The sequence below is a fragment of the Talpa occidentalis genome, unplaced genomic scaffold (genome assembly GCF_014898055.3).
Source record: "Talpa occidentalis isolate TD23 unplaced genomic scaffold, MPIMG_talOcc4v2.1 talOcc4.14, whole genome shotgun sequence".
Lineage (NCBI taxonomy): Eukaryota > Metazoa > Chordata > Mammalia > Eulipotyphla > Talpidae > Talpa > Talpa occidentalis.
In genome coordinates, this window is record NW_023601433.1 from 81,301,910 (window position 1) to 81,325,179 (window position 23,270).

General features: G+C 60.1%; 1 protein-coding gene across 1 annotated transcript in view; it reads left to right on the top strand.

Annotated features, from left to right (window-relative positions):
* Positions 1-351: 351 nt before the first annotated feature.
* Positions 352-23,270, top strand: part of TESC (tescalcin) — a 37,186-nt gene continuing 14,267 nt past the window's right edge. Inside the window, exons 1-2 of the mRNA XM_037511097.2 lie at positions 352-527; positions 15,834-15,903. Coding sequence (XP_037366994.1) covers positions 470-527; positions 15,834-15,903 — 128 coding nt within the window. The 5' untranslated portion in view covers positions 352-469. The remainder of the gene's footprint in view (positions 528-15,833; positions 15,904-23,270) is intronic.

Genomic DNA, 23,270 nt, shown 5'->3' on the forward strand with positions numbered 1-23,270 from the left:
CTAATTAGTGCTCGCAGGCCTTCCGCGTCCCGGGGGAGTGTCCCTCCCGGGCAGGGCGGGGGTGAGCCCGGGTGGGGGGTGGGCCAGAAGCCTCGCAGGGGTCTGACCCCTCCGCCCTGCGCCCCAACTCTGCTCACACCTGCTTTTCCCCGGAGCCGGCGGAGCGCGGAGGGGCGACGCGCGGGCCGCGGCCGCGGAGCCCGGGGGGCCTGGCGGGGGCTCCTGGGGCTCCCCCCGCCCCTCCGGCCGCGCGGGGCGCTCCCCTCCCCGCGGCGCGCGAAGCCGGCGCGCGCTAGGACCGCGGCGCCCGCCCTGCGCCGCTATAAGAGGCCGCGCTCGGGCCCCACGCGGACCCGCGGCTCAGACCCTCCCGCGTCCCGGCGCGCCCGACCCGGCCCGGCCCGGCCCGGCCGTTGCGCAGCCGCCGCCAGCCCCGGGCCTGCGGGGCCGCCCGCCCCGCCGCGGCACCATGGGCGCTGCCCACTCCGCGTCCGAGGAAGTGCGGGCGCTCGTGGGCAAGACGGGCTGTGAGTACCGGGCGGCGGGACGGGGGCGCACGCGGGCTCGGGGCGCCCCCCGCGCGCGTGACCTTGGGCGGGGCCGGGGCGCGGCGCCTCAGTCTCCCGCTCCCCCAAATGGGCGCGCGGCGCGGGCGGCGGGGGGAGCCGGGCGGGCGCCCGGGCGCGCTCGGAGTTGGCGGGGGACCCCCGGGGGGCCGCGGGCCCGGGGCGGGGGCGCTGAGCCGGGCTCCCCTCGCCCCCACGGCCGAGCGGGCGCCCAGACCCGGGGGCCGGGCGCGGGGACGCCCGGGGACGCCGGCTGCGTGCGCGCCCCGCGCGGGAGCCGTTGGGGTTCGCGATGCGCGGGGGGCGGAAAGTTTGAAGTCGGCGGGACCGGGGGGAGCCCGGCGCTGCGGTTCGCGGGCCGGGGCCCCGGGCGGCCGCGCGGTCTCCCTGCACCCCCATGCGCTGCCCCATCCGCAAAGTGGGTTCAGGGGCGCCCACCTGTCTGGGTCCCCGGGAGCTTCACGCGAGGCAGCGCCCGCGGAGCACTTTGCCGGAGCCCCGCGACCTTCTCCGCGCCCTGCGGGACTCCGGGACCCGCAGCGCGGCGCACCCCGCAAGCAGGGCGCGTGGGGCGCGCGGGGAGGCCCGGCCGCGGGCGGTGACGGCGCAGGTGCCCGCGCGCCCGAGGCGGCCGACCTGGGACCTGGACCCCGGCCCTGACCTCGGGCGCGGGGCTCTGCCCCCCGCGGCGAAGGGGGTGCGCGAGCCGAGGATGCCGGTCGCCGGGGAGAAGGCAAATGGGCTCTGGCTCGGGACCAGGTGGAACCTGCCAGCACCACTTCCCGGCGGTGTGACCTTGGGCTGGTCACTTTCAGTCTCGGAACCTCGGTTTCCTGCCCGCTGGGACGGGAGTTCTGCTGCTGCCTGGTGGATACTCCAGGCTCTGGAACTGCAGATGTTGTTTCTAGAAAGGAGCGGCCTCCTGCTCGGAGTTTGGTGCAGCCACCCAGCTCCAGAGGCGCGCACGGGAGGGGGGGGCCAGGTGGCCCCTGGCTGAGAGAGGACCCCCCCCGACCCCCCAGTGGAAACCCCTCTTTGCAGGAGCACGGGATGAAAATTACGGAAAGCCCTTAATGACTGGGTGTCTGTGTCTCCACGCGTGTGCACGCGTGTATTTATCTTTCTGCGGACGGGTATAGAGCTGTCTCCACCTGGAAGGAAAGAGGCTGTGCGGTGAATAGGCTGCGCGCTGGTTGTTTGAAAGTGGGGGAGGGCAAGAGTGCGTGTTTGAAATTGCTTTATTTGCTTGGAGGGTCCTGGAAGGAGCCTCGAGGAAGCAGGAATAAAAGGGATACCTGGAGGGTTTGGTGGGAGCCATGAAGAGGAGTGAGTTTTTCCATGTAAACTTTTTTTGTGTTGACATTTTGACTCGCAAGAGGAGTGTGTGACTGTTTTACTTATTCAGAGTTTTATAAAGTCCAGCCCCAAGGCCAGCATCTTGGTTTTTCCCTGTTTTTAATTTCTTAAGTGCCCTCCCGCCGCCTCCATTTCCTTGTATTTGGATGGGTAGGTGGATGCGGGGGTTCTCTGTAGCTGGGCCTCACCCGGAGGGTGGGCTGGCGCCAGCCCCTGGCTCTCCGGGGTCCCAGCAGCGTGCGCGCCTGGGGAATTCCATCTGGTTTGACAGGTGATGGGGCAGCAGGGCATGCTGGGAATCTCATCCGTTTCCTGGGACCAGCCACCCATGCGGATGGCATATGCCCTGTTCCTGCTCCGTGGCTTTCCTAGATGTGGCTGATGTGGCTTCCCTTCCTGCTGCCCAGAACTTGGAATTCACACCCCAAAGGAGGATAGGAGGAAGAGGGGTCAGCGGGAAGAGGTTTCAAGGTCAGACTAGAGGGGAAATCATGAGCAATGAAGGTGCTCCCTCAGGGACTGGCATAGTCTGGGCACTTGTACCCATTCAGCAAGTGTTTATCTACTGAGGACTGGAGACTTAGAGTGACCCAGAGGCTGACTGAGGGGAGGCACACAGGAGAAACCAATCAACCCACAGGTGTTGCGCTGTTAGGATGGCATGAGAGTTGGGGCAGAGGCAAGGAAACATTTCTTTAGGGCGGACCAGGAGGCCATCTCTGAGGAGGTGATGAAACAGAAACTCATATGTGAGGGAGCCAGCTGTGAGAAAGTCAATAGAAAGTGCATTTAGGGCAGCAGGAACAGTGCATGCAAAGGCCCTGTGGCAGGAAGTTGAGGGCAATAAGTGGGAATTGTGTGAGATGAGGAGACAGTCGCCATCAGGGCTCAGTTTGAGGCAGGAGCCTGCTTTAAAGCCGTTTGCTAGGATGTGACCTTGGGCAAGTCGTTACGTTCTGTGCCTCAGTTTCAGCCGCTGTAAAATGGGGCTAGTCATCACCCCTTCTTTTTGAGTGGTTGAGGAGGACTGAGTTGCTATACATGAAGTGATTAAAACAAGGGCAAGTAAATATTGAGCACTTTGGGCCAGGCTCCGCACACGTGTATGTCCTGATTGCTGGGCGGCAGCTGATGTTCAGTCCCGGAGCCACTCCCCAGCCGCGTGCCCTTTAGACAGTCGTCCTGCCTCCCTGAGCTTCAGCGCGCACCTGGAGCTTGGGGGGGGATGGACTGACTGCGATGAGGCAGGCGTGGATGTGAAGGGCTGGGCATGGCACGGGAAGGTCAGCTCCCAGGATCCCCCCAAGCCATTGGAACCCTTGGGAATCATCGGGAGAAAGGGGAGGAGCCTCAGGCAGGGCTGAGGACACCCAGCTGCTGGCCGAGCCTACAACGGCCCCAGCCTCTCTGAGGACCGCGGTGGCCCTCGAAGAGTCAGCCTGATCCTCCAGGGAGGGTGGAGATGTGGCCCTTTTGCAGATGAGGAAACGGAGGCTCAGATAAAGCAATTTGGCTGCAGTCCCACCACACGAAAGCGGAGACTAGGGAATCATTGGATCCCCAAGTCCACACTCTGGCCAGCTCTGTGCGTTCACCGGGCTCCAGTGGCCTCTCAGATTACCAGGCCCAGAGAGTTGGGACCTGTCTGTCACCTGCGGGCCATGCAGGGCGGTTCTCTGTGCCTGGGCCTTCTGTTCATCTGGACGTCCAAGCCTCGGTGCTTCTATGTGGGAATATTCCCGAAACCACTGCCTTCGTTGTCTTCAAACATTTCCTCTCACCCGGCTCCCTCTACAAAGCTCAGGCTTTTGGTCATCTGAGGCTCAGCTTAGCTGCTGCTCCTCCGACTCTGGGCTCCCCTCCCTCCCCCTTGGAGCCCCGCCCATAACAGCACCCCACGTTAGGGCTGTCGCGCGTCACCTGCCACCCCCAGAAGCTTGGCACCCCTTGAGAGTGGGGAGTGTCTCAAGCACCTTTGTTGGCAGCGTGTGGTGTGCGAGCGCAGGAGCACGCCCAAGGACGACGGCCCAGGAGCACGAGTGTCCGGCAGAAAACCCCACGCCTCAGCCCTCCCAGGCCCTTGCGCCCTCCCCACGCGATGCACCCCACTGGCTTCAGCCCTGAGCCACCAGCCAGAGCAAAACTCGCCCACGCAGCGCGCCTCGGGCTGCACGGCCACCTCCCCATGCCTGTTAGTCTTGCTGATTGATTGCAAACCTGAAGCACTCGCAGACTTCTCCGGGCCAAGAAAGCTGACTGCCTAGATTGTTCAAGTTCATGTGAGAAACCTAAGGCGGGGCTCCCTGGCTTGCCCTTCTGCCGCCCCTCCCGGGATGAGAATGGGCCCTGGAGAGGAAGAAAGTTCCTGAGAACATTCACCTGGAGGTGGCCCATTCCGCCCCCCCCCCGCCCCCACCTATCCATGGCTGCCCCTGGAGCTGGAAAGGAAATAATTAAGAGGCAGCTTCTGGGAAAGGTGGAGGGCCTATTTTTTCCTTCAAAACAGCTCTATGGCCTTGCCTATGTGGATGCCAAGAAGCTGCCTGAAGGAAGAAGGAAACAGTCTCCCAGCTCTCGAGTTCAGCCCTCATCATGGAAATAGCCAGTGTTTATTAACGGGCGCTTGTCCTCTGCCGAACCCTGAGCTGAGCAGCCTGTCCGGAGCTTCCTGAGGAGGCCTCCCAGGAATCTGTGGGTCCCTCCCTGCTCTGTAGATGTGGACACGGGGCTCCAGAGGGGGCCTGACGCCCAAGACCCCGGGCCCCTGAGAAGTGCAGTCGAGTGGGGGTCAAGCCTCACTCCCAGACCTCGGCGCTGTGTGGTCCTGGCCCACGGCGGGTGGGGGCGGCGCTGTTCCCCCTTGGGTGCTCACCCCCGGGCCAGGCTCCTGGGCGCTACAGTCTCCAAGTGGCCCCAGACCCTGGCCTGGGTCCATGTCCCACTGGGCTCCGGATACTGGACACCATCTCTGCCCCTCGTAAGCTCGGGGGCTGAGGGACCAGCACAGGCCGGCCGGGATCCTGGCAGAATCTAAACCCCGTGAAATAGGATGCAGGATCGCCGGCGTGGCTCCCCGGGTTCTCTGAACAGCGAGGATGTCATCACACCTCAGTAAGAGAATAAACGCGCAAGTTGTTTGTTTTTAAGAAAAAGGCGCGTGGCAGACGTCCGCGGTGTGAGCTTGGGTCACTAGCCCAAAGTCAAAGCCAGGCCTTTTAATGGTCACCTTTTCTTTGCACAAAGAAGAACTGGGGTGTAGGCCAGAGGTGCAGGGGCGAGAGGACTCACCAGAGTCAGAGTGGGGAGCAGAGCAGGCGGATCCACTGAAATACACTGCTGAGGGGAGCAGAGGGTGAGACAGGAGAGGTCTGCTGCGCCCTGTGGGTAGCTCCCTGGTGGGGGATCCATTGTAGTGACAGTGCTGAGACTTAACCCCTAGGCCACTGGTCACCTCTTTTTCAAGCGTCCAGGGAAGCTGCTCTCCCGCAGGACAGACCCCCCCGGTGCAGCCTGCCACTGCAGAGTCTGAGAGTCTGGCTGAGCTGGTGCCCAGCCTGCTTGTTTACTAAGTTGGATCAATAGGATCAGTTCTGGGTGATACAGAAAATTCTAGAATTGCGGGGTATGCCTGGGCGAGGGCAAACTCAGGGGTGGACAGGGTGAGGGACGTGTCTGGGAATGTGCCACCTCCCCCGGGGGCTGGTGTCTTCTGGGTGGCTCCCGTCTGTTTCAGGAAGAGGGTTTGTTTTCTCAGCATGCAAGCGATTGGCAATCCACACCAGGACGTCCTGGCTCCTCAGATTATTAGTAATTAGGTTCCTTTGGCATCTTTCTTTTCTCGCCTCCCTCCACCCCTACCCCCATGCCAGCAGGCTATTTTCTGTGTGAGTTAATGGACCCCAGAAGGCAGCCGGAACTGAAGGCTCTGATTGGCCAGAAAGCCCAGTCAGACGGAACCCGGGGTGCTGATAAGATGCCTCTCCCGGCCCCCAGCACCGGAGTGTCTGTTATCTCAAGCTGGGGGAACAGGCCTTTTTGGCGCAGACATGCCCGGCGCTCTGGGGAGAGGAAGCAGGGCCCCTTTCACCCATGCTCGTGAGCCAGGCAGGCTGATGGGGGAGGAGCCGGCACCCCGGACCTGTCAATAACCCCCACATCCCTTGCCTGTGCCGACCTTATCATTAATTCATAAAACCAGAAGGTCGAGCAAGTGACTTCCGCCGGGGGTGGCAGCAGCCTCCTTAAGCACTGGGACAAAAGGCCCTTTGTAGTCCCAGCAGTGTCACCTTCGTGGTCAGAAGTGGGTCTTCCGCTGTGGGCGCAGCGCCCCAGGAGGCGGGAGGGAGCTGGCAGGTCTCAGGCGGTGGCCGGGCAGGAGGCATGGGCACTGTGGGTGCCCGAGAGCGACAGGAGGGAAGTGGCTGCCCCGAAGCTGGAAGGGCCTCCCTGCCCGCTGAGCACTGATGGGGGGGTGGAGTGGGGGGTGTCAGTGGGCAGAGGCGCCTGAGCCCGCGTGGGTCCTGGCAGTTCCCAGGGTCCTGGCACCTCCTCCTCACCTGCCAGGTCTGCCCCCCACTGGTCTGGAAACACTGAGGAATTCTGTTTGCCTTTCCTGGACCGCAGAGTTTGGAATGTCCAGCGTGCCTGGCACGGGCGTGGAGTTTGGACTTGGCACGGAAGCCAGCCTGTCCTGTGTCTCGCACTTCCTGGGGGGACTCTGGGCCAGTGGGGGGCGCTTCCTGGGCCACCTCGCAGCCAGGCGGTCTTATGCTTCAGCTCCCCAGGACGCAGCGCCCTTCTGGAAGAGGGCTCAAAGCCCTCACCCTTAGCTTTGGTGCCTGTACATGTTGGGGTACCCCTGGACCGCCGCCACCCCTCCCCACTCCCCCACCTGCCGTGCCCGAGTTCCCCTCTTGCTTCTGGCACCCTCTTCCAGCTTAGCAGAGGCCTTCATTTTCTTCTTCCTAGATGCCCTGTCTGGGGCCACTTCTGCCCCTCAAAACTCCACTGGTCTGTTTAGTCCTCGAAATTCACGTTCTCTGTTGTCCGGGTGGGTCAGCTTGGACTCGCCTGTCCCTCTGGAGCACTCGTCACGTGGGCCCCTGAGGCCTGTGGTGTCTCCGCATCTGCAAAACCGAAGCTCCTCCAGGGTAGGGGTGCAGTTTAACGCAAAGAGCAGAGCACAGGGGATCACTCCCTCCTCCCGCCGCCCCCCAAGTCCTCACCGCCTGTGGACTGCCCTGGCAAGGTCAGCACGATGCCCGCCTGGGTCAGCACTGGACTCTGCTGACCCTCTGGCCCCGGGACACCACGCCCTCCCTCTCCGCTCCGCCTTCTGCCCCCACCACCTCTTCCTCTTTTTCTTCTGTTGTGGACATTTGAATGGTTCTACTTTGTCTTTGCATTTTCTATTGCATCTAAGGACAATCTGCTCAAATGAAAATGAAGGCCTAAGCCCACTACTTCCCCAGCTCCTTTTACCCACTTTCCAGATTGGTTTCTTCTTTGTTGCCATCATCATTCTGTCCCCCCACCCCCTGCTTTAATCTTTCCCCCTTTTATCCGGGGTGCCGCGTGTTTGTAGGTAAATGGGGAGTGTTAGTGCCGCTGGTGGGGCCTGGGGTGCCTGACCTGGGCGTCCGGCCTTAATCGCCCTTGTCCCTGCGCTAGGCCCATCCTCTTGGTTTGGCCTCAGCCTAAATCTGGAGCCGCAGATAGTTCTGGAAGGATGTGAAAACCAGCTCCTCCGATGCTCTGAAAGACGCCCACTCTCCACGTCGCTACTGATTCACTGTTGTTTTTTTCCCTTCCTCATCTTTAGTCTTTTTATTAAAACAGACATCTCTGTCTCTCTAATTACATAAATGCCAGCGAGTCATCCTTCCAGTCATTTCTCCACTTTGGCGTGCGGCGTGGCAAGCGCTTCTGAGAATAGACTCCCGGGTTCAAGAACTAATCTTGCTGCTCGCAGCTCTTGACCGTCCACAAGTGACTTAACCTCTCCGAGACTCCGTGTCCTTATCTGTGACTTGGGTGCGATAAGCACCTCAGGGTGCGGGCATGAAATAAGTTAACATAGGCCACGTGTGTGGTTTCGTTCCTGCCTCCTGCGCAAACGCCGGCCCCCGCGGTTGTTATCACCGCGGCGAGCAGCGTGCTGTGGGCAGGTGCGTGCAGAGGCGCGCAGCGCCGCCGTGGGACTTTGAGCCTCGCTCACCCACTCTGACAGCTTTCCAGTGTGCCTCCTTGCTCAGGGGTGGAGAATGTTTTCTAAAGTCCCTTCAGTCTGATCCCCGCTCCCTGCCAGTCCTGAGCACCGGAGAACCGTCCCTGCAGGAAAGCTCCCGAGTCTCCCGCGCCGCGTCCTGGGGACGCACTTAGAAAGGCCCTGCCCTGCCCGCGTGGGCCCGGAGCCGCGCCTCCCAGGAATTCCTGGGCTTCACACGTACAAAGTGGGTGGCAGTTTGCGTGAAAGTGTTGGAAGGCGCTGGGCAAATGCCAGCAGTCTTCTTGCTGCTGCTGCCTTGGGGGAGAGAACTGGGTTTGATAACTTCCTCCTCGAGGCCCAGCGCACCCAAGTATGTGCCTTTGGTTAGTGTTGCGCCCTGGGTGTGGGCGCGAGGCGTGGCCTGTGCCCCTCGGAGAGGGCAGGTGAAGGAGAGGCGTGGGGCCTGCACCCCCGCGGCCTCGGGAGGCTGGTCTCTGCTTGGGCAGATTCCTCACTGCTTTGGCTGCAGCCCCAGGCGGCCCAGGGCGAGTGGTGTCTCCCCCCTGAGCCCCGAGTACCGCAGGTACTGACTGTAGGAGGGCGCTTCAGGGCACCCGTGAGCCTCGGAGCCAGCCCAGCAATCAGGCTGCTCCTGCCAGGTCCAGGGCGGAGAGCATGGGTGATGTTTTTTAAAAATTGGGGCAAAATTCACACAATGTGAAAGTGACTATCGGAAGCATTTTCAAGCATGGAGGCTCTGCTCAGTTGAGCCAGTGTCGCCACCGCCTAGTCCCTCTGCTGTGAATCTACCCCCACCGCAGCCCTTGGCACCCCCCACCTGCTTTCTGTCCCAAGGGGCCAGCCTGCTTGGGCTGTTTCCGAGCGGTGGCCCTGGGGACTGGCTGCTTCTCCCAGTGTCATGTTTTCGGGTTCCCTGTGTGCGCGAGCGCCTCGCTCCTTCCCCTGGCGGGGTGGACGGACGAGGCCACACTTTGCTGCTTCACCAGCTGAGGGCCCTTTGGGGGCTCCCACCCTTTGCCGATTGTGCAGTGTGTGTATGTGATTTTGATTATTTCCATGGTGCGAACAGCCTCAGGAGGGCGGTGCTATTATTATCTGTATTAGGGGGAGGAGGCGGCGGTGACAGCCCCAGGGGACAGTTTAGTAGGACGGGAGGCTGGGATAGAACCAGCATCCTGGCACCCGTGCTGTGCGCCCCCTCTGTCTGTAGGCTGGGACTCTGGCTAGCGCTGGCTCAAGTTCCGGCCAGTGGAAACTGCATACAAGAGAGCTTTGGGGCCCCCCTGGAAGCCACGGAGATCTTCCCCGAGGTGCCATTTGGAGTCCCAGGTCCTGCACCCAGACCGGCGCTGCTGGGGGAGGCAGGGTGGCTCCCGGGAACCCCTGAAGAGTCTTGGAGAGGGCAGCTAGCAAGCTCTTAGTCTCAAGACTCCCCCCACCCCCAAACACACACACACCTGGACTACTGCACCTGGCGGCCTCAACAGGGCCCCATCACCTGCATCTTATTCCCTGGCTCCGCCGCCTCCTGAACTCAGGGTGAAGTCTGGATGCCTCGCCCGTGTGTGCAGTGTCTCCACCCACCCCTCTGCTTCCCTGGTCTTTGTCAGCTGTTTACCTCTGCTGAAGAACTTGGGGGCTCCCTGAGTTCTTCCCCCTCTTCCAGCCCCCCACCCCAGCTGGGCTTGGAGATCTGTGGGCATCACCATTCACTCACCCCTGGACTGGACACCCAGTGCACCTTGGTGAGCCGACGCTTGCCCTGGGTCCAGAGAGGCGGTGCAGGTTCCCAGCCGATGGGGGCGCTGCCTTTGCATCTGAGTCTCCAGCATCCAGCGGTGCCTAGAAACCCAGAGGCGCTGGTAATAATGAATGGCAGTGGCACCTGCCAGCGGGCACATGTGTTCCAGCACCCCAGAACTGGTGTAGAATCTAAGCCGTGTCTCACACGCCTCACCACCAGACTCGGGCCCCGGGAGTGCAGCCCCGAGTTGTCCTGACCACCCCATAAGGGGGAAGGGTCCAGCGGTGATGTTCCGCTGAGGGAGGCTGGATCACAGGGGCACTTGGGGCCTGCTTCTCGCCCCAAGTCTCTCCCCTCCTCCTCCTCCGTGAGCGTTCTGACTCCCTGGTCTACACAAATCTCCCCTGATGACCCTCCTGGGAACACAGCAGGAATGCAGACTGGACCCTGCAGTCTGAGGGGTGAAGCCAGGGCCAGGCAGAGACCTCATACCCCATTCCTTCCATCCCACTCCTGCCCACCACACATCTTCTCTCTGTTCTGGTAGATTCACCGCTTCTACCTGTGTCATAGGGCAGCATGAGGCTGACGTCTCACTGAGCACAACTGGCTTCAGGGTTCACCCGTGCTTGTGTCAGTTCCTCATTCTTTTTCATGGCCAAATAATGTTCCATTGCGCGCACACACAGTCCTGCCTCACGTAATGACACATCTGTTCTGAGAAATGCTGTTAAGTGAGCGCAGGCCTAGATGGTGCAGCCCATGGGACCCTGTCCTACTGTGCTCTGCGGTTGACCCGCACACCATCACGTGACGTGTGACCGGTCCACGCTGCATCTCTCCATCCACCCGCTGTTGGCGTTGGAGCTGCTTCCACCTCTCGGCTGCGATGGGCAGGGCGCCCGTGAACACTGGTTTACCAGATTTTGTGTGTGTTCATCTATCAGGGACTTACCCTTAGGTGTGAACTGTCGGGGTTGTGTGATAAACCTGTATGTAGGTAGTGTTTTGAGGAACCTCCCCCCCAAGGTGTCTTCCCCACGGTGCGTCATTTTACGTTCCCGCCAGCTGCGCTCAAGGGCCCTGTTCTCCGGCCTCAGCCACACCTGTTATTTTTCTCTTTCATTGTAGCCAGCAAGGTTAAAAAATACTAATTTAAATAAGATTATCCAAGTAATCCCTGTCCATGGCACAAATGTTAAAAGACAGAGAAGCACTAATAGGAGGACGAGGAGACCAACGTCCTGCAATTCTACCATCTGGAAACAGTGGCTTGTTTTGTCACGAACCCCTTTCCTGTCCCCCGCACGCGGGTAGCAATGTGGACATTCATATCCACATCCGGCAGCTTCTCATGTAATGATAGAAACCTTTTTCTATGCCCTAATTATTTGAAAATGGACATTTTTTTGTTTTTTAATTTTTGTAATGCATTTTATTTTTTAATTTTGTACCTATTTCACATCATTCTTATTGCACACGGCATGCTTTCTCCTCCCAGGCGTCGTCCCACAGGATTCCCCCCACCAGCTCACTCGTGCACCATCGCCGTGGTCCCTTGTGCTCTTCCCCCCGTTTTGATCGCTCTCCCTCCGCCTCCCCCGCAGAGTGTCTCTGATTTATAGTTGCCTGCTATTTTTTTATTTATTATCATTTTTTTCCTGATTCCTTATTTGGCTCCCCTGCATTCCTCCTATAAGTGAAACCATCGATATTTTTGTTTTTATTTCGGGCTTATTTCACTGAGCAGGATCCCTTCCAGCGCCACCCATGTTGCTGTGAAAGGCATGAGTTTATCTGTTTTGATTGCTGAAGAGTATTCCAGAAAATGGATATCTTTAAAGGCCTCCTGCCCTCAGGGTGGACCAGGGTCTAGCTGGTGTCCAGTGGCTCAGCATCTCCTCCCGTTTTTCACTGCTCTGGCACCAGCCCACCATGACTCCTCTTCCGTTTCCCGTGTGCGCTGCCTCCCTGCCCCCCGGGCGCTCAGAGCCTGTGGCCAGCGCCGCCCGCCCGCACAGGCGCCACTGGAGGCTGGGACAGGCCTGCCTCTTCTAGGAGACATCGAAGTAATTAATCTTAAATTCTCTGCCAGCCACACGATAAAAAGTCGAGAGACAGGTGCCATTCATTTTAATTATTCTGCCCAGTAATGTTGAAAATATCTGCGCATGTGATCAGCGCAGGCCTTTATCAGGGCCGTTTGCCTTCCCGGTCCAGGTCTCAGAAAGCCGGTGTATTTTCCACTTGGGCACACCCGAGTTTGAAGTCACTGCTTCTGAGGGCTTAGGGGCTACACATCCCGCTGCACAGAGATACTTTCCGTTGAGGCTTTTGATATCCTGTGGCAAGTCCTGCCACCCCCGCCCCAACCCCAAGTTTCAAGGATTAAGCTCCCACCAGCTGCGGGGTCGGAAGGGTGTGCGTTTCCCTCGGGTGGAAATCTAAACCCAAGAATAACAAGGTAGAGATGCCAGGCGTGAAGCGTGTTGGGGCCCCTCGTCTCCATGGCAACTGTGACCATAGGCCGGGAAGAGGGCGAAGAGTAAGGAGCAGGGAGCCCGGGAAAGCTTGTCCCAGGGACCCCCGAGTGGACGCAGACAGTGTGTGGCGTGGAGCAGGTGCTCCCGGAACAGAGCGCCCTCCACGGGGTGTCTGAGCCAGGGAGGGGTCTGGGCCCTGGGGCCCTGGGCGGCAGGCTGGCTTCGTTGCTCCTCTTGCCTTCAGCCGGACGGGCCGGGCCGGGCCGGGCCGGGAGGGTGTGCACACGAGGAGGGCAGTTAGCTGGGACCTCGCAGAGGAACCTGCTTCAGGATGATTTGCAGCGGACCTTGGGCAAGCCTCTGTGTCCCCGTCTCCGGAACGGGATCGAATCCCCCCCACCCGGGGGCACTGGGGAGGAGGTTGGCCGAGGCTCGGCACAAGAGGCACTGCCGGTGATTACTGATGTCCCGGCTGCGCGTGTAACACGTTTGAACGGCCCCATCCAGGCAGGTCTCATGCGCCGTGTGCCCCTCATCGAAGCGGACCCGGCAGTGTCCCCTTCATCACAGGGCTGTGCCACCATCTAAGTTTAGAACATCCTCACGCCTCCCCGGACATTCAGCAGCTATTAGCAGGGGACCCCCCCCCCGCCCCGCCCCGCTGGTCTGCTCCCAGCGCCCAGGTGGCCAAGCGGGGCTGCACAGGGCGAGCCTCCCCCGGCGCTGGGCGGCCCCTCGGCCTGGCTTACATGTTCCAGGCCCTCGTCTCCACCAGAGGTGACCGAGGCGCGTGCTTTTGGCTGCCGCTTCTGATTCTTTCTCAACGGCGTGATGTTCTTTTTACCCTTTGGGTTAGACCTGGAAGCTGCTGGTGATCACCCAGACGGAGGCGGCGTGGGCCGTGAGAGCGAAATGAAGCCACGTGCTCCTGGCCTCCCGCGTGGCTTCCCATTCTGGGCCTGCCTGCAGGTGCTGCGGCCGCGAGGGGGCCGCTCGCCCTCAGAGCCTCAGCTTGCTGCTCCGTGGAATGGGGCTCCCCCCCTCATGGGGCAGGACTGACTCTCGTGTGTCCGGGATATGGGCCAACCAGTGATTCATCAGGAACAATATTTTTGAAATCCCTCAGCTGTCCCATCTGGGACCATATTGTGTGCTTAAAATATTCATTACATGACTAATAAATATACAGTGTACATTAGAGAACATGGGGAAAATCCAGATGAATCAAAGTGAAACAGTCTTTTCTCCCAGTATGGAGGTAAATGTTATTGTCAATTTGAGGGAAATAAGTCCAGATTTAATTTTCTTTCATTATATACATTTTAATATAAATATTTTAGACATGTGCATATTTATAAAATATTTATATGTGTGTTATAAATAAGTGTATGTGGAATTTTATGTATTTTCCCCAATGGGGATGTGCTATTTTTGTAGCAAGCTGTTTTTAGACCACGTTAATATGTGGAATATATTTTGATATCAAATATACAACTGTCACTTTTAACGGCAGCAGACTTTTACATTTTTTAATAATAAGGTTTATTCATACAAGAACTGGGGTGTAGGTCAGAGGTGTGGGGGGTGAGAGGATTCACCAGAGACAGAGTGGGGAACAGAACAGGCAGACTGATGAAATACACTGCTGAGGGGAGCAGCGGGCGAGTAGGAGAGGTCTGCTGCGCCATGTGGGTTGCTCCCTGGCCGGGGATTGAACTCGTGCAGGAGTGGCTGCTGATGGCTTCATAGTGCTGAGAGTTAACCCCTTGCGCCACCACAGAGGTCCCCATTAGAGTCAGCAAACTTTTAAAATTGACTGGTCAAGTGCTTTATGGCGTGTTTAACCTGTTTGGTGGGCTCCTGGGTGCCGTGCAGTTAAGTAATTATAAGGAATGCAAAGGTGAACACACTTATTAATTCATCTTTTTATACCTGTCAGATTCATTTTTCCAGGATAAATTCCTGCCAAGTAGAATTACTGGCTTTTTCAAGTAAACTCTCCACTGCAGTATCGCATCCGAAAAGGGAATCGGCCATTGGCACAGAGCCGTGGTCTCCCCACGGACACAGCTGTGTCACCTGCATCAAGAAATAAAAGACTCTGATGCCCAGAAGCCCCCTCCTGCCCCTGTCAAACGACTACCCCTCCTCCAGGACAACCACCGCCCGACATTTTTTACAGCAAGGACTTTATTTTTTAGAGCAGTGTTAGATTTATAACAAAATTCAGAAGAAGGAACAGAGATCTCCCATGTGCCCTCTGTGCCGCCCCTCCGCACCCCCACCCCCCCAAATGAGCTTGCTCTGGAAGAAGAAGAGAAAAAGGAGCAGGAGGGCGGGGAACTGCTGAGAGGCGGTGGTGGGAACTCGCCGTGCCCAGCCTCGGTTGTGGGAAGTTCTTCCTGAACTATGTAAAGTCCCCTGAGCCCAGGATATTCTGGGCAAAGAGGCAGCGAGCGTGGTGCTTACGAGCAGGCTTGGAGTTGAGGCCCCGCCTCACCACTCGCCAGTTGTATCATCATGGGTATGGGTGCTCCGAGCCGCAGTGAAACAGAGCAAAGTGCCTTTTCATTTAAGGGGCAGCCTCGAGGGTGAAGTGGGGCGGGGCGGACGTGAGTTTAATGATGTGCATTTCATCGCATAAAATAAGCACTCACCTGGGGGCGGGACCCTCGTCAAACTTGGAACCCACGAGGGCCGGTCTTAGCTGCAGAAGAGGGTCTTAGGCGCAGCAGCCAGGCGTGATCGTGCACCCTCCTCTGCGTAGTTTTTCTAAAATCCCTAGGGCATCTGCACACAGTGAGTTCTTGGAAACCGCGGCTGTAAGCGGCGCGATGAAATCAAGTCCTTGAGTCACGCCTCTTCATTCACCATCAGCCGGGATTGTTTTTCTCATCCACATTTCAGCTGAAGGACGTTATTTGAAAACCTGCCACGTAGCCTCCACAGTCAGAGTTGCCTTTCTTGCCCTTCTGCGCGCCTTGCTCCACCACGTTCTCTGGGGGTTTCTCACTACACTTTTCCCAAATCCCTTCTGACTCCCGCCTGAACCACCTGTGTCCCTTCCCTGCCCCTGTCTCTCAGCAGGTGATGAGACAAACCCCTTTCTCAGCTAGGGAAAGGCCCGTCTTCAGGAGCCGGAGGGGGGAAGGCAGACAAGCAGATAGGATCTCGGAAGTGGGCCGGGCAAGGGAAATGTCCTGGTTCACCTTTGTCCCGTCTAGAGCTGTTGTCGGTGGCAGGTGTATGAGCCCCAAGGGAATCCGCACTCAGAAGCCATCACCACGAGGAATGGGGGATCCTTGCGTCTCCCCTGGCCCTGTTTAGTCCCAGCAGGACGCGACTTGAGAATGCATGGAATTGGCTGGAGAGGGGAAGCGGTGGCTCCTCTGGGAGCTCCTTGTTCAGCTGTCCATGACATCTGCCTTGTTTTCTTTCTTTCTCCTACTTTTCAGTCTCCTCAGACCAGATCGAGCAGCTCCACCGGAGGTTTAAGCAGCTGAGCGGGGACCAGCCCACCATCCGGTAAGGCCTGCAGCTGCCCCTGGGTGCTGGGCGGGCCCAGGCTCCTGGGAGATTTCTTTGCACTGCGCCTTTTTTTCTTTTTCTTTTTTTAAATCGATTTATGTCGTGTGTTTGTGTGTGTGTGTTTGTGTGTGTGTGTGTGAGACATTAGTTTATAGCGCAGTGTATTAGTCCATTGATCCCTTTCCCTGAGTGCTGGGTGGACTCCTAAGAGCCTGTGGGTTGCCTCATAGCCTCAGGCAAACCCTTCTAGAGAAGATGGTCTGATTCTTTGGGCTCAGAGAAGTATATCTAGAACAAAGACAAGGGCAGGGATGAAGCTAGTTGACTGCCCCTCCCTCATCCTGACTTCCTCCAAAGGCTCCTGAGCTCTGTGCTGGGCATCCCAGACACAGACAGAGGGCCTGTTAAATGCCAGGGCTATGCCCATTGCCGGGCACCCACAGGTGGATCAGGTCAGGGGCTTAGCCCTTCTCTTTCGAGCCTGCTCCCTGTAGGTGGCTAACTCCAGCCTCAGGCAAGATGGCGGGCAGCAGGCTCCATCACGGTGTGTTGTCTTTCTACTTTGTGTTTGTGACATTGACATTTTAGAAGGTGTGGGGGGGAGGCTTTTAGGAGGAGGGATGCCTTCCTCATTCTAGGAGTGCGTGATGAGTCTTAGGTGGTGGTTGAGTTTTCTAGAATGGGTTGGTAGGAGGTCCTAGCCATCAAGTGAGTCATCACGAAGCTGGCACGGAAGCCGGGAGCTGAACACTGGCAAGGAGATGCCCGGTGTAATGGCGGGCAGCGCTCACCCCCACGTGGCTCCCTGAAACAAGCATTCAGGGTCTCGCGGTGACAGTCTGGGAACTCTTAAACCCTCTTGTAGTCCAGGAGAAATGACCTTTGCAGCCAGCGCACTTAAATTTCACCTGGAAGCTGCCATGCCCACCGCCACCGTCCCTGTGTGTCTAAGCCAAGCCATGGAGTGAGTCCAGTGCGCTGTGTTCTCAGAGCATCTGTTTCCGGAGCTCGGGCATGACTGGGCTCAAAGTCCTTGTGGTCTCGATTGTATCCAAGGCAACCAGGACTGACCCCTTGAGTTCTATACACCTCACTCTCTGTGCCAAGGAAGGGGTGCTGACCCCAGCACTCAGCCTCCTGCGCACTCATTGGCTCTGATAGAGTCGCCTGCCTGAGTCTTAGCCAATCCCCATGGCTGGCTCTGTTTTTTCCCAGAGCTGTGAGGCAGTGGGGCTAAGCCATAGGTCAATGTCAGGGTGGGCGGGTGGACTGGTTTCCTGGGACCGGGGAACCCCCTGGAGCCCTGGGCTGAGGATGCAGGGTAGGGAGACAACCAGGCACCCGCTGAGATCCCAGAACCCAGACCTGGGAAGTGAGTCGCATCTGAGTTCTGCTCATCTTTGGCCCTGTGACTGCACATGAGTCGCTTTGCTCCTCTGAGTCTGTCTCCTCATCCACAGGGCACGTGTATTCATTTCGGGCTTGACTTGGGCACTAAAGATGAGCAGGTGCATGTGGGGCGGGACGGTCCTGCTCCGCACTGTGGCGCTGGCATTCGGGCATACCTTCCCGGTGCGGGGTTGCGTGGGCCTAGCCTCTGGGCACTGCAGTCTGACCCTGGGCGGGCTTGGCGGTGTGGAGCATGAGTGCAGAGGGGCTGCCATGTCACTGAGGCCCTGCCCGCCGTGGGGGTCTAGTGCTTGAGCCCCTGACTGTGAGGGCCGTGGCCAGGACACACTGATGCCGAACCGTGTGCCCCCCGCCGAGTGTGTGCATCCAGCCAGGGGTGCGGATCTCCCGGGAAGCTGCTGCAGCGGGTCTGGGGTGGGCCTGAACCCTGCATCTCTAATCAGCTCTCCTGGGGTGGTCGTTGGGCCCCAGCATCCAGACCGAGCACCCAGGTCCCCTGGGTCTGACCTCAGAGTCCTCGAACCTCCTCTGCTCCCCTCGCGCCTGCAGCCTCCACCTTCCGCCTCCCCCGGTGCGCAGGCGGCCGTGGCTGCTGACAGTTCTGCCTGGGGCCGGGCTCGTCCCAACAGTTGTCAGACATCAGTTGCAATTATCTGAGCGCGTTTACTGGGCTGCACAGCTGAGCGTATTACTTGAGTCTTATAAAACCTCAAGGGAGTGTGGTGGGGGCCCCTGAGGTCCCCATTTTACAGAGGGGACGGTGAAGCTCAGGAAAGCCACGTCCCGGGGTGCAGAGCTCGGCGGTGGGAGGTGCTGGGACGTGAGGTCTGCCTGAGGGAAGCTGTGGGCTCTGTTGACCTGCCTCTGTCTCCCCACGCTGCCCTCTGAGCACCGTTCTGAGCACCCTGGGTGGGCGTGTAATCCCCGCGGCGGCAGCTCCTATGCCTCCATCCCCTGTGTCTGCCGGGGAGGTGGTGTCGGCCGCCGTGTCACAGCCCGAGTGGCCGGCAGGAAGGAGGTGACAGACCACAGCGTCTTATGCAAACTGGCCTGCAGGAAGGGCCCGGGCAGCCTCCGGAACTGCTTTGCCAAATCCTCAGCTGCCTCCAGACCAGACAGCTCTGTCCCCTGGACCTTCTGGGCGTCCTCCCAGGGCAGAGGGCATGAGAGCCCTGGGCAGGGAGCTGGTCCCCAGCACCTTCCCCGCTCTGTTAAGGGGTCCCTGAGTAACCCCAGGCGGGGTCTTCAACTTCCCTGATCCGGGCCCTGCACTGTGGGGGGAGGGGGAAGGATGACTTTCTTCAGCATTTAAAAGGCTGTTCTTGAAAGCTGCCCAGGCTGTAGGGACATTTTGCCCCATGAAAAAAGGGGTGTGGGAGAGGAAAGGCTTGGCCTGGTAAAGAAAAGAAGAGCCAGGCTAAGCTTTCTTAAAAGTGGGGAAAATTTATTGCGCGCCCAGGCGAGCTTCGCGGACCCAAGGCGGGGGGCGGTGAAGTTGCGCCCACTGTGGGGAGATGTCCTTTCATAGGACCGGGAGAGGCGAGGCAGGAAAACTGGGTTGACGGGGGGCGGGAGGGGAACGGGTTCAGGTGGAACAAAGTTGATGTTCGCGGAGCCGATGGTGTCCGTGGTCCTGCTGTCAGGGCCCTCTTGTTTTTTCTGCGTGGGCTTCCTCATTCCTGGCCCCTGCAGCGGCCTGTCAGGAAGCACCCCCTTTGGCGCCGCCCTTTCAGAGCGGCTTATCAGGGCCTCGCGGGGAGCTGAAGAACACCAAGCACGAAAGGCCCCTTAACAGGGGCCGTTCAAAAAAAAAAAAAAAACTCCTACAAGGTGAAAACGGCCAAAATTGATTTCAGTTTCAGCTCACCTTTTGCTGGCCGCGAGAGGCCGGCCTGGGCAGGAGCAGCCGCATCACAGACTTATTTTTAGATCCCGCAGGCCCCAGTGTGGCTCGAGGTGCAGACACATGGGGTGCTGAGCCGCGTCCCCGCGCCACCCGCCAGATGCCTGTAGCGGTGACGCCAAAACCTGCCTCCTGACGTCTCCCAGTGGCCCGGGGGTTGAGGACCGCCTCCCCCGGCCTCTGCTCGGCACCTTTTTCACCAGGCCCCTGCGGAACCTCCCACTGCCCCTCTGCCTGTGTCCAGGCGGACGGTGTTGGTCTCGCCGGCTGCTGAGGCCAGCGCCGGGGCCGCACCTGACGCACAGAGACCGGTGAACACTCTGCGGTCCTGTTGTCGCCAGGAAGCAACAGGTGCCGGGGGGACGCCAGGGCCCGGAGCGGAGCAGCGCCGGCAGGAGGCGGGGAGGCCGGGGACACGGAGGATGACGGTGTCCCCAGCTTTTGAAAGGGGCATTTGTTTGGTGGCACAGGGACGAGGCTTTCCTGTCAGAATCTTTTGTGCAAAGGCGCGTGGAGGGCGGAGCAGATGGCCTGGCCAGACCGGGGAGTCCTCAAGAGCTTCCAGCCCGGACTCAGCGTTTCTCAGGCTCCCTCGTGACGCTGGCGCTGCTGGCCCAGGGACGGCACTTTGAGTAGCTGGGTGCTGCCCGGGAAGACTCACGCCAGTGAGACGTGGCTCCTCCTTCATGAGTCCCTGGGTCCCCAGTGTTGTGTTTTCCGGCCCCGGGTGGGAAATGCCCAAAGCTAAAGTGTGAGTGCCAGGAGTAGGGCCAGGCAGGGGGCCTGCAAGGGAGGCCCCAGGGCCCTTTCTCCATGGGCAGCCCTGGGCCAGGGCCCGGCCAGGGGGCTGCTGTGCAGGTGGAGAAGCTGGCTCGGAGGCCTGTGAGCCCTGGTGGTGGTCGGGGGCAGCCCCAAGACAAAACCCACAGAGAAACTTTTCATTTGAACTGAGCCTGACACCACCTTGCCTTGGGACTTAGGGAAGACCCCACTACCACCACCACCGTGGGCTGGTTACTCCCTCTCTTTAGAGCTGGGTGCTTGCCTTGTCCTCTTTCTGAGTCCCGGGAGGGGCCTGTCAGGTCCAGGCGGGAGTAGATGCCCCAGAAACTTCTCTTTTCTTCTCTCTAAAGTGAAAGCAGGCAGCCCGAAGGAAGCAGTGAGCGTGGGGGAGGGCCCGGAGTCAGAGCTGGCTTCTCAGCTCCTGTTAGCTGTGTGACTATAGCTTAGTCACTTGCCCTCTCTGGGCCTCGTTTTCTTGCCTCTAGCATGAGGTTCCCCAGCGTCGCCCCGCATGGGTGGTGGCTGCTGGACGGGCTGTGCCTGCAAAGCACCTAGCACAGCGAGGAGCCGTGGGAGGCGGGGCGGCAGGGAGAGTGGCCGGAGCCCGCGGGACGCCACGGACCACTGGCCTCCGTGAGTCAGCTCGGGCCCAGCCAGGTGACCTGCCCCTGGGACTCGGGGCTTGGGGGGTAAAGCTGCGCCAGTCCCACGCGGCAGCCTGGCTGAGCACCGTCGCTGAGCCGGTCCAACCAGCCCCGTGGGCACCTGAGGCGGGTGGGGAGGAAGGAAGGAAAGCTCCACCGAAACCAGCCTTTATGGGGCGTTCAGCTGTGACAAATGACAAACGTGGCCGGCCTGTGCAGGCGCTGGGCCCCAGGCGTGCGCCAGCCTTGTTGGACAGGGAGGTTGACAAGTATCTGGGAGTGTCCTCAGGACCAGACAGCCAGAGCGAACCCCGCACAAAGCAGCACCCCAGCCCTGGGAGCGCACAGGACGGCAGCCGTGGTTAAGGGGCCTGTCGCCGCTGCTGAGGCCTCTGTCCTCCCTGCGCTGTCACTGCCGCGTGGTCGTCACCCTCACGATTATGTTACCATTAGGAGCTGACTGTGCCTCATCACCTCATGCATCCTCTCCCCGCAATGCCACCTGAATGTTCCCCCACTTTACAGATGGGAAACCCCAAGCTCCCCCACCACGTGCTGGTCCTGCCAGAGCCTGGCTGGGCCCTGGGTGCTTGACTTCATGTCCCTTTGGTGTGGGAGGTGCTGGCTGCACCCCATTCACAGTTGGGGAACCGAGGTTCAGACCCCTGGGCTGCTGAGGTTCCAGTGAGGCCCAGCAGGTCCCTGGGGTGAGAAGGGGCAGGGTGGCTGGGCTGCAGCCACTCTGCATGGCCCTGCCAGACACTGTGGGGTCCTGGGGGATGCAGAGTACCCAGCTTGAGGCCCAGTGTCGCCTTCCCGTCTCTGCTGTCAGTAGCAGGTCGGGTCTGTAGCTGTTGTTGTCAGTTTTCTTGTCTAGACGCACAGGTGAGGGCCTGGAGACCATTCCTCCCTCCCAGGTCTGCCCAGGGGCCCTTGGGCCCTCTGTGGGTCTCCTGGTGCTGAGGGGCTGCAGTGCATCCCTCACCCCACAAGCTTCCCCACTTGGGCCTCTGTTCCTCCTGGGGAATTAGCCAGACTCCCCCGCCAGGTTAGGGAATTAGCTCCTACTTCCCTGGGGTGTCCCCACATGACCCTTCTGGCAGACCTTTCCGGCACCCAGCAAGGCAGGACTGGGCTGGGCAGTGGCGCTGCCCAAGGACCTACAGACTGCAGAGCCGGGGGGTGGCACTGGGTCTGTGCCTCTGGGGTGAAGCCCTCCCCGACCCCTACATGACATTCAGCGAACACCTGTATGCCCCCACCTCCTCCCACCCCAGCCCCCTGCACCTGGCAGTGGGGATGTGGTCCCCTGGCGTTGGCTTGGCAGGAAGCTGCCATCACCAGACCCCTGCTGAGCATGCCCGGACTTACCCTGGGGAGTGCAGGGTACCCCCTGGTGTTCGCAGAGCAGCCCTAGGAGGTGGGGAGAGGCTGAGCCACCTGGTCACCTGTCCCAGGTAGTGGGGACCAGGTAGCGCCCTCCAGATGCCATGCCTGCTCCCTCTGGGACGCAGAGGCTGAGGGGGGACTAGCAGGAGCCAAGGCCCCTGAGCATGCCGGGCTGGGGCTCACCTGCTGCTGCAGCCGCTCTTCCCTTCACTTCCCCCTAAACTCCCCTCTAGGGCACGGGCCTTTTTCTCAACCAGCAGCCCCTGGGAGAGCGAATGCTGGGGCAGGTGAGAGGGCCTTGGCTGCCTGGCACCAGCCTGACTGTCCCACCCTGGCCGGGGCTGCCCGAGGGTCAGGCGTGCTGGCGGGTCCAGGCCAGTCCTGCCCCGGAGCAGCTGTTGCCGGCCGCCCGATTTTGCCGAATTCCGCCTTGTCCCCTGGGAACCTCTTTTGACTGTTCTCTCCTGGGTGCCCGGTCACTGCCCCTATGGCCGCAGCTCAGGAAAAGGGGGGGACCGTGCTGTCACAGTGAGGGGATCACTCCCACGGCCCCACGCCCAGAGCAAGAGCCCCCTCCTCGTCACGACCCCCAGGGCTGTCCCCCGCCACCCCGGCTTCTCGCCGCGCGGGTCACTGTTGTTCACGTCAGCGAGGTCCCGGTGTGGTCGTCCCTGGCTTTAAGATCTGGGGGAATCTGAAATGCCCCGAGGTAGGATTCTCCTGTCGCGCCCGGGTGTCCAGCGTGCAGTCGCTCCCGAGTCCTCCGCCCCCTCCAGGCTCCCGGCTCCCTGGACCTGCTGCTCTGGACGAGCTCGCCTGCAGCTGCAGCCATGCCCTCCGGCCCATCCGGCCGCTCGCCCTCAGCGGCCTGTCTCCGAGGCGCATCTGCACCCGGCACCGGCAGGCCTGCGTTCCCTTTTATGGCCAAATCCTTCCCGTCACCCCGGCCCACGCTCTGGAGTTCGCGGCCTCCCTGGGGGCAGCTCTGGGATCTCAATCTTCACACCCGCCGTGACCGGCCCGGAGTCCGCTCAGAGGCCCCCACGAGCTGAGCTGAGCAGGGGGTTGCCCTCCGGGCCTCAGCGTCCCCGACCTAAGGTGGTAGGGGCAGGGCTGGGGCCGACCATACACGCCTGGATCCTCCCAATTCAAACAGACGTCAGTTCCCAGCGCGTGTGGCCCTCGGCTCTGGTCCGCAGCCCGGGTCCCATGAGCATCCCCCCCCCCACCCGCGG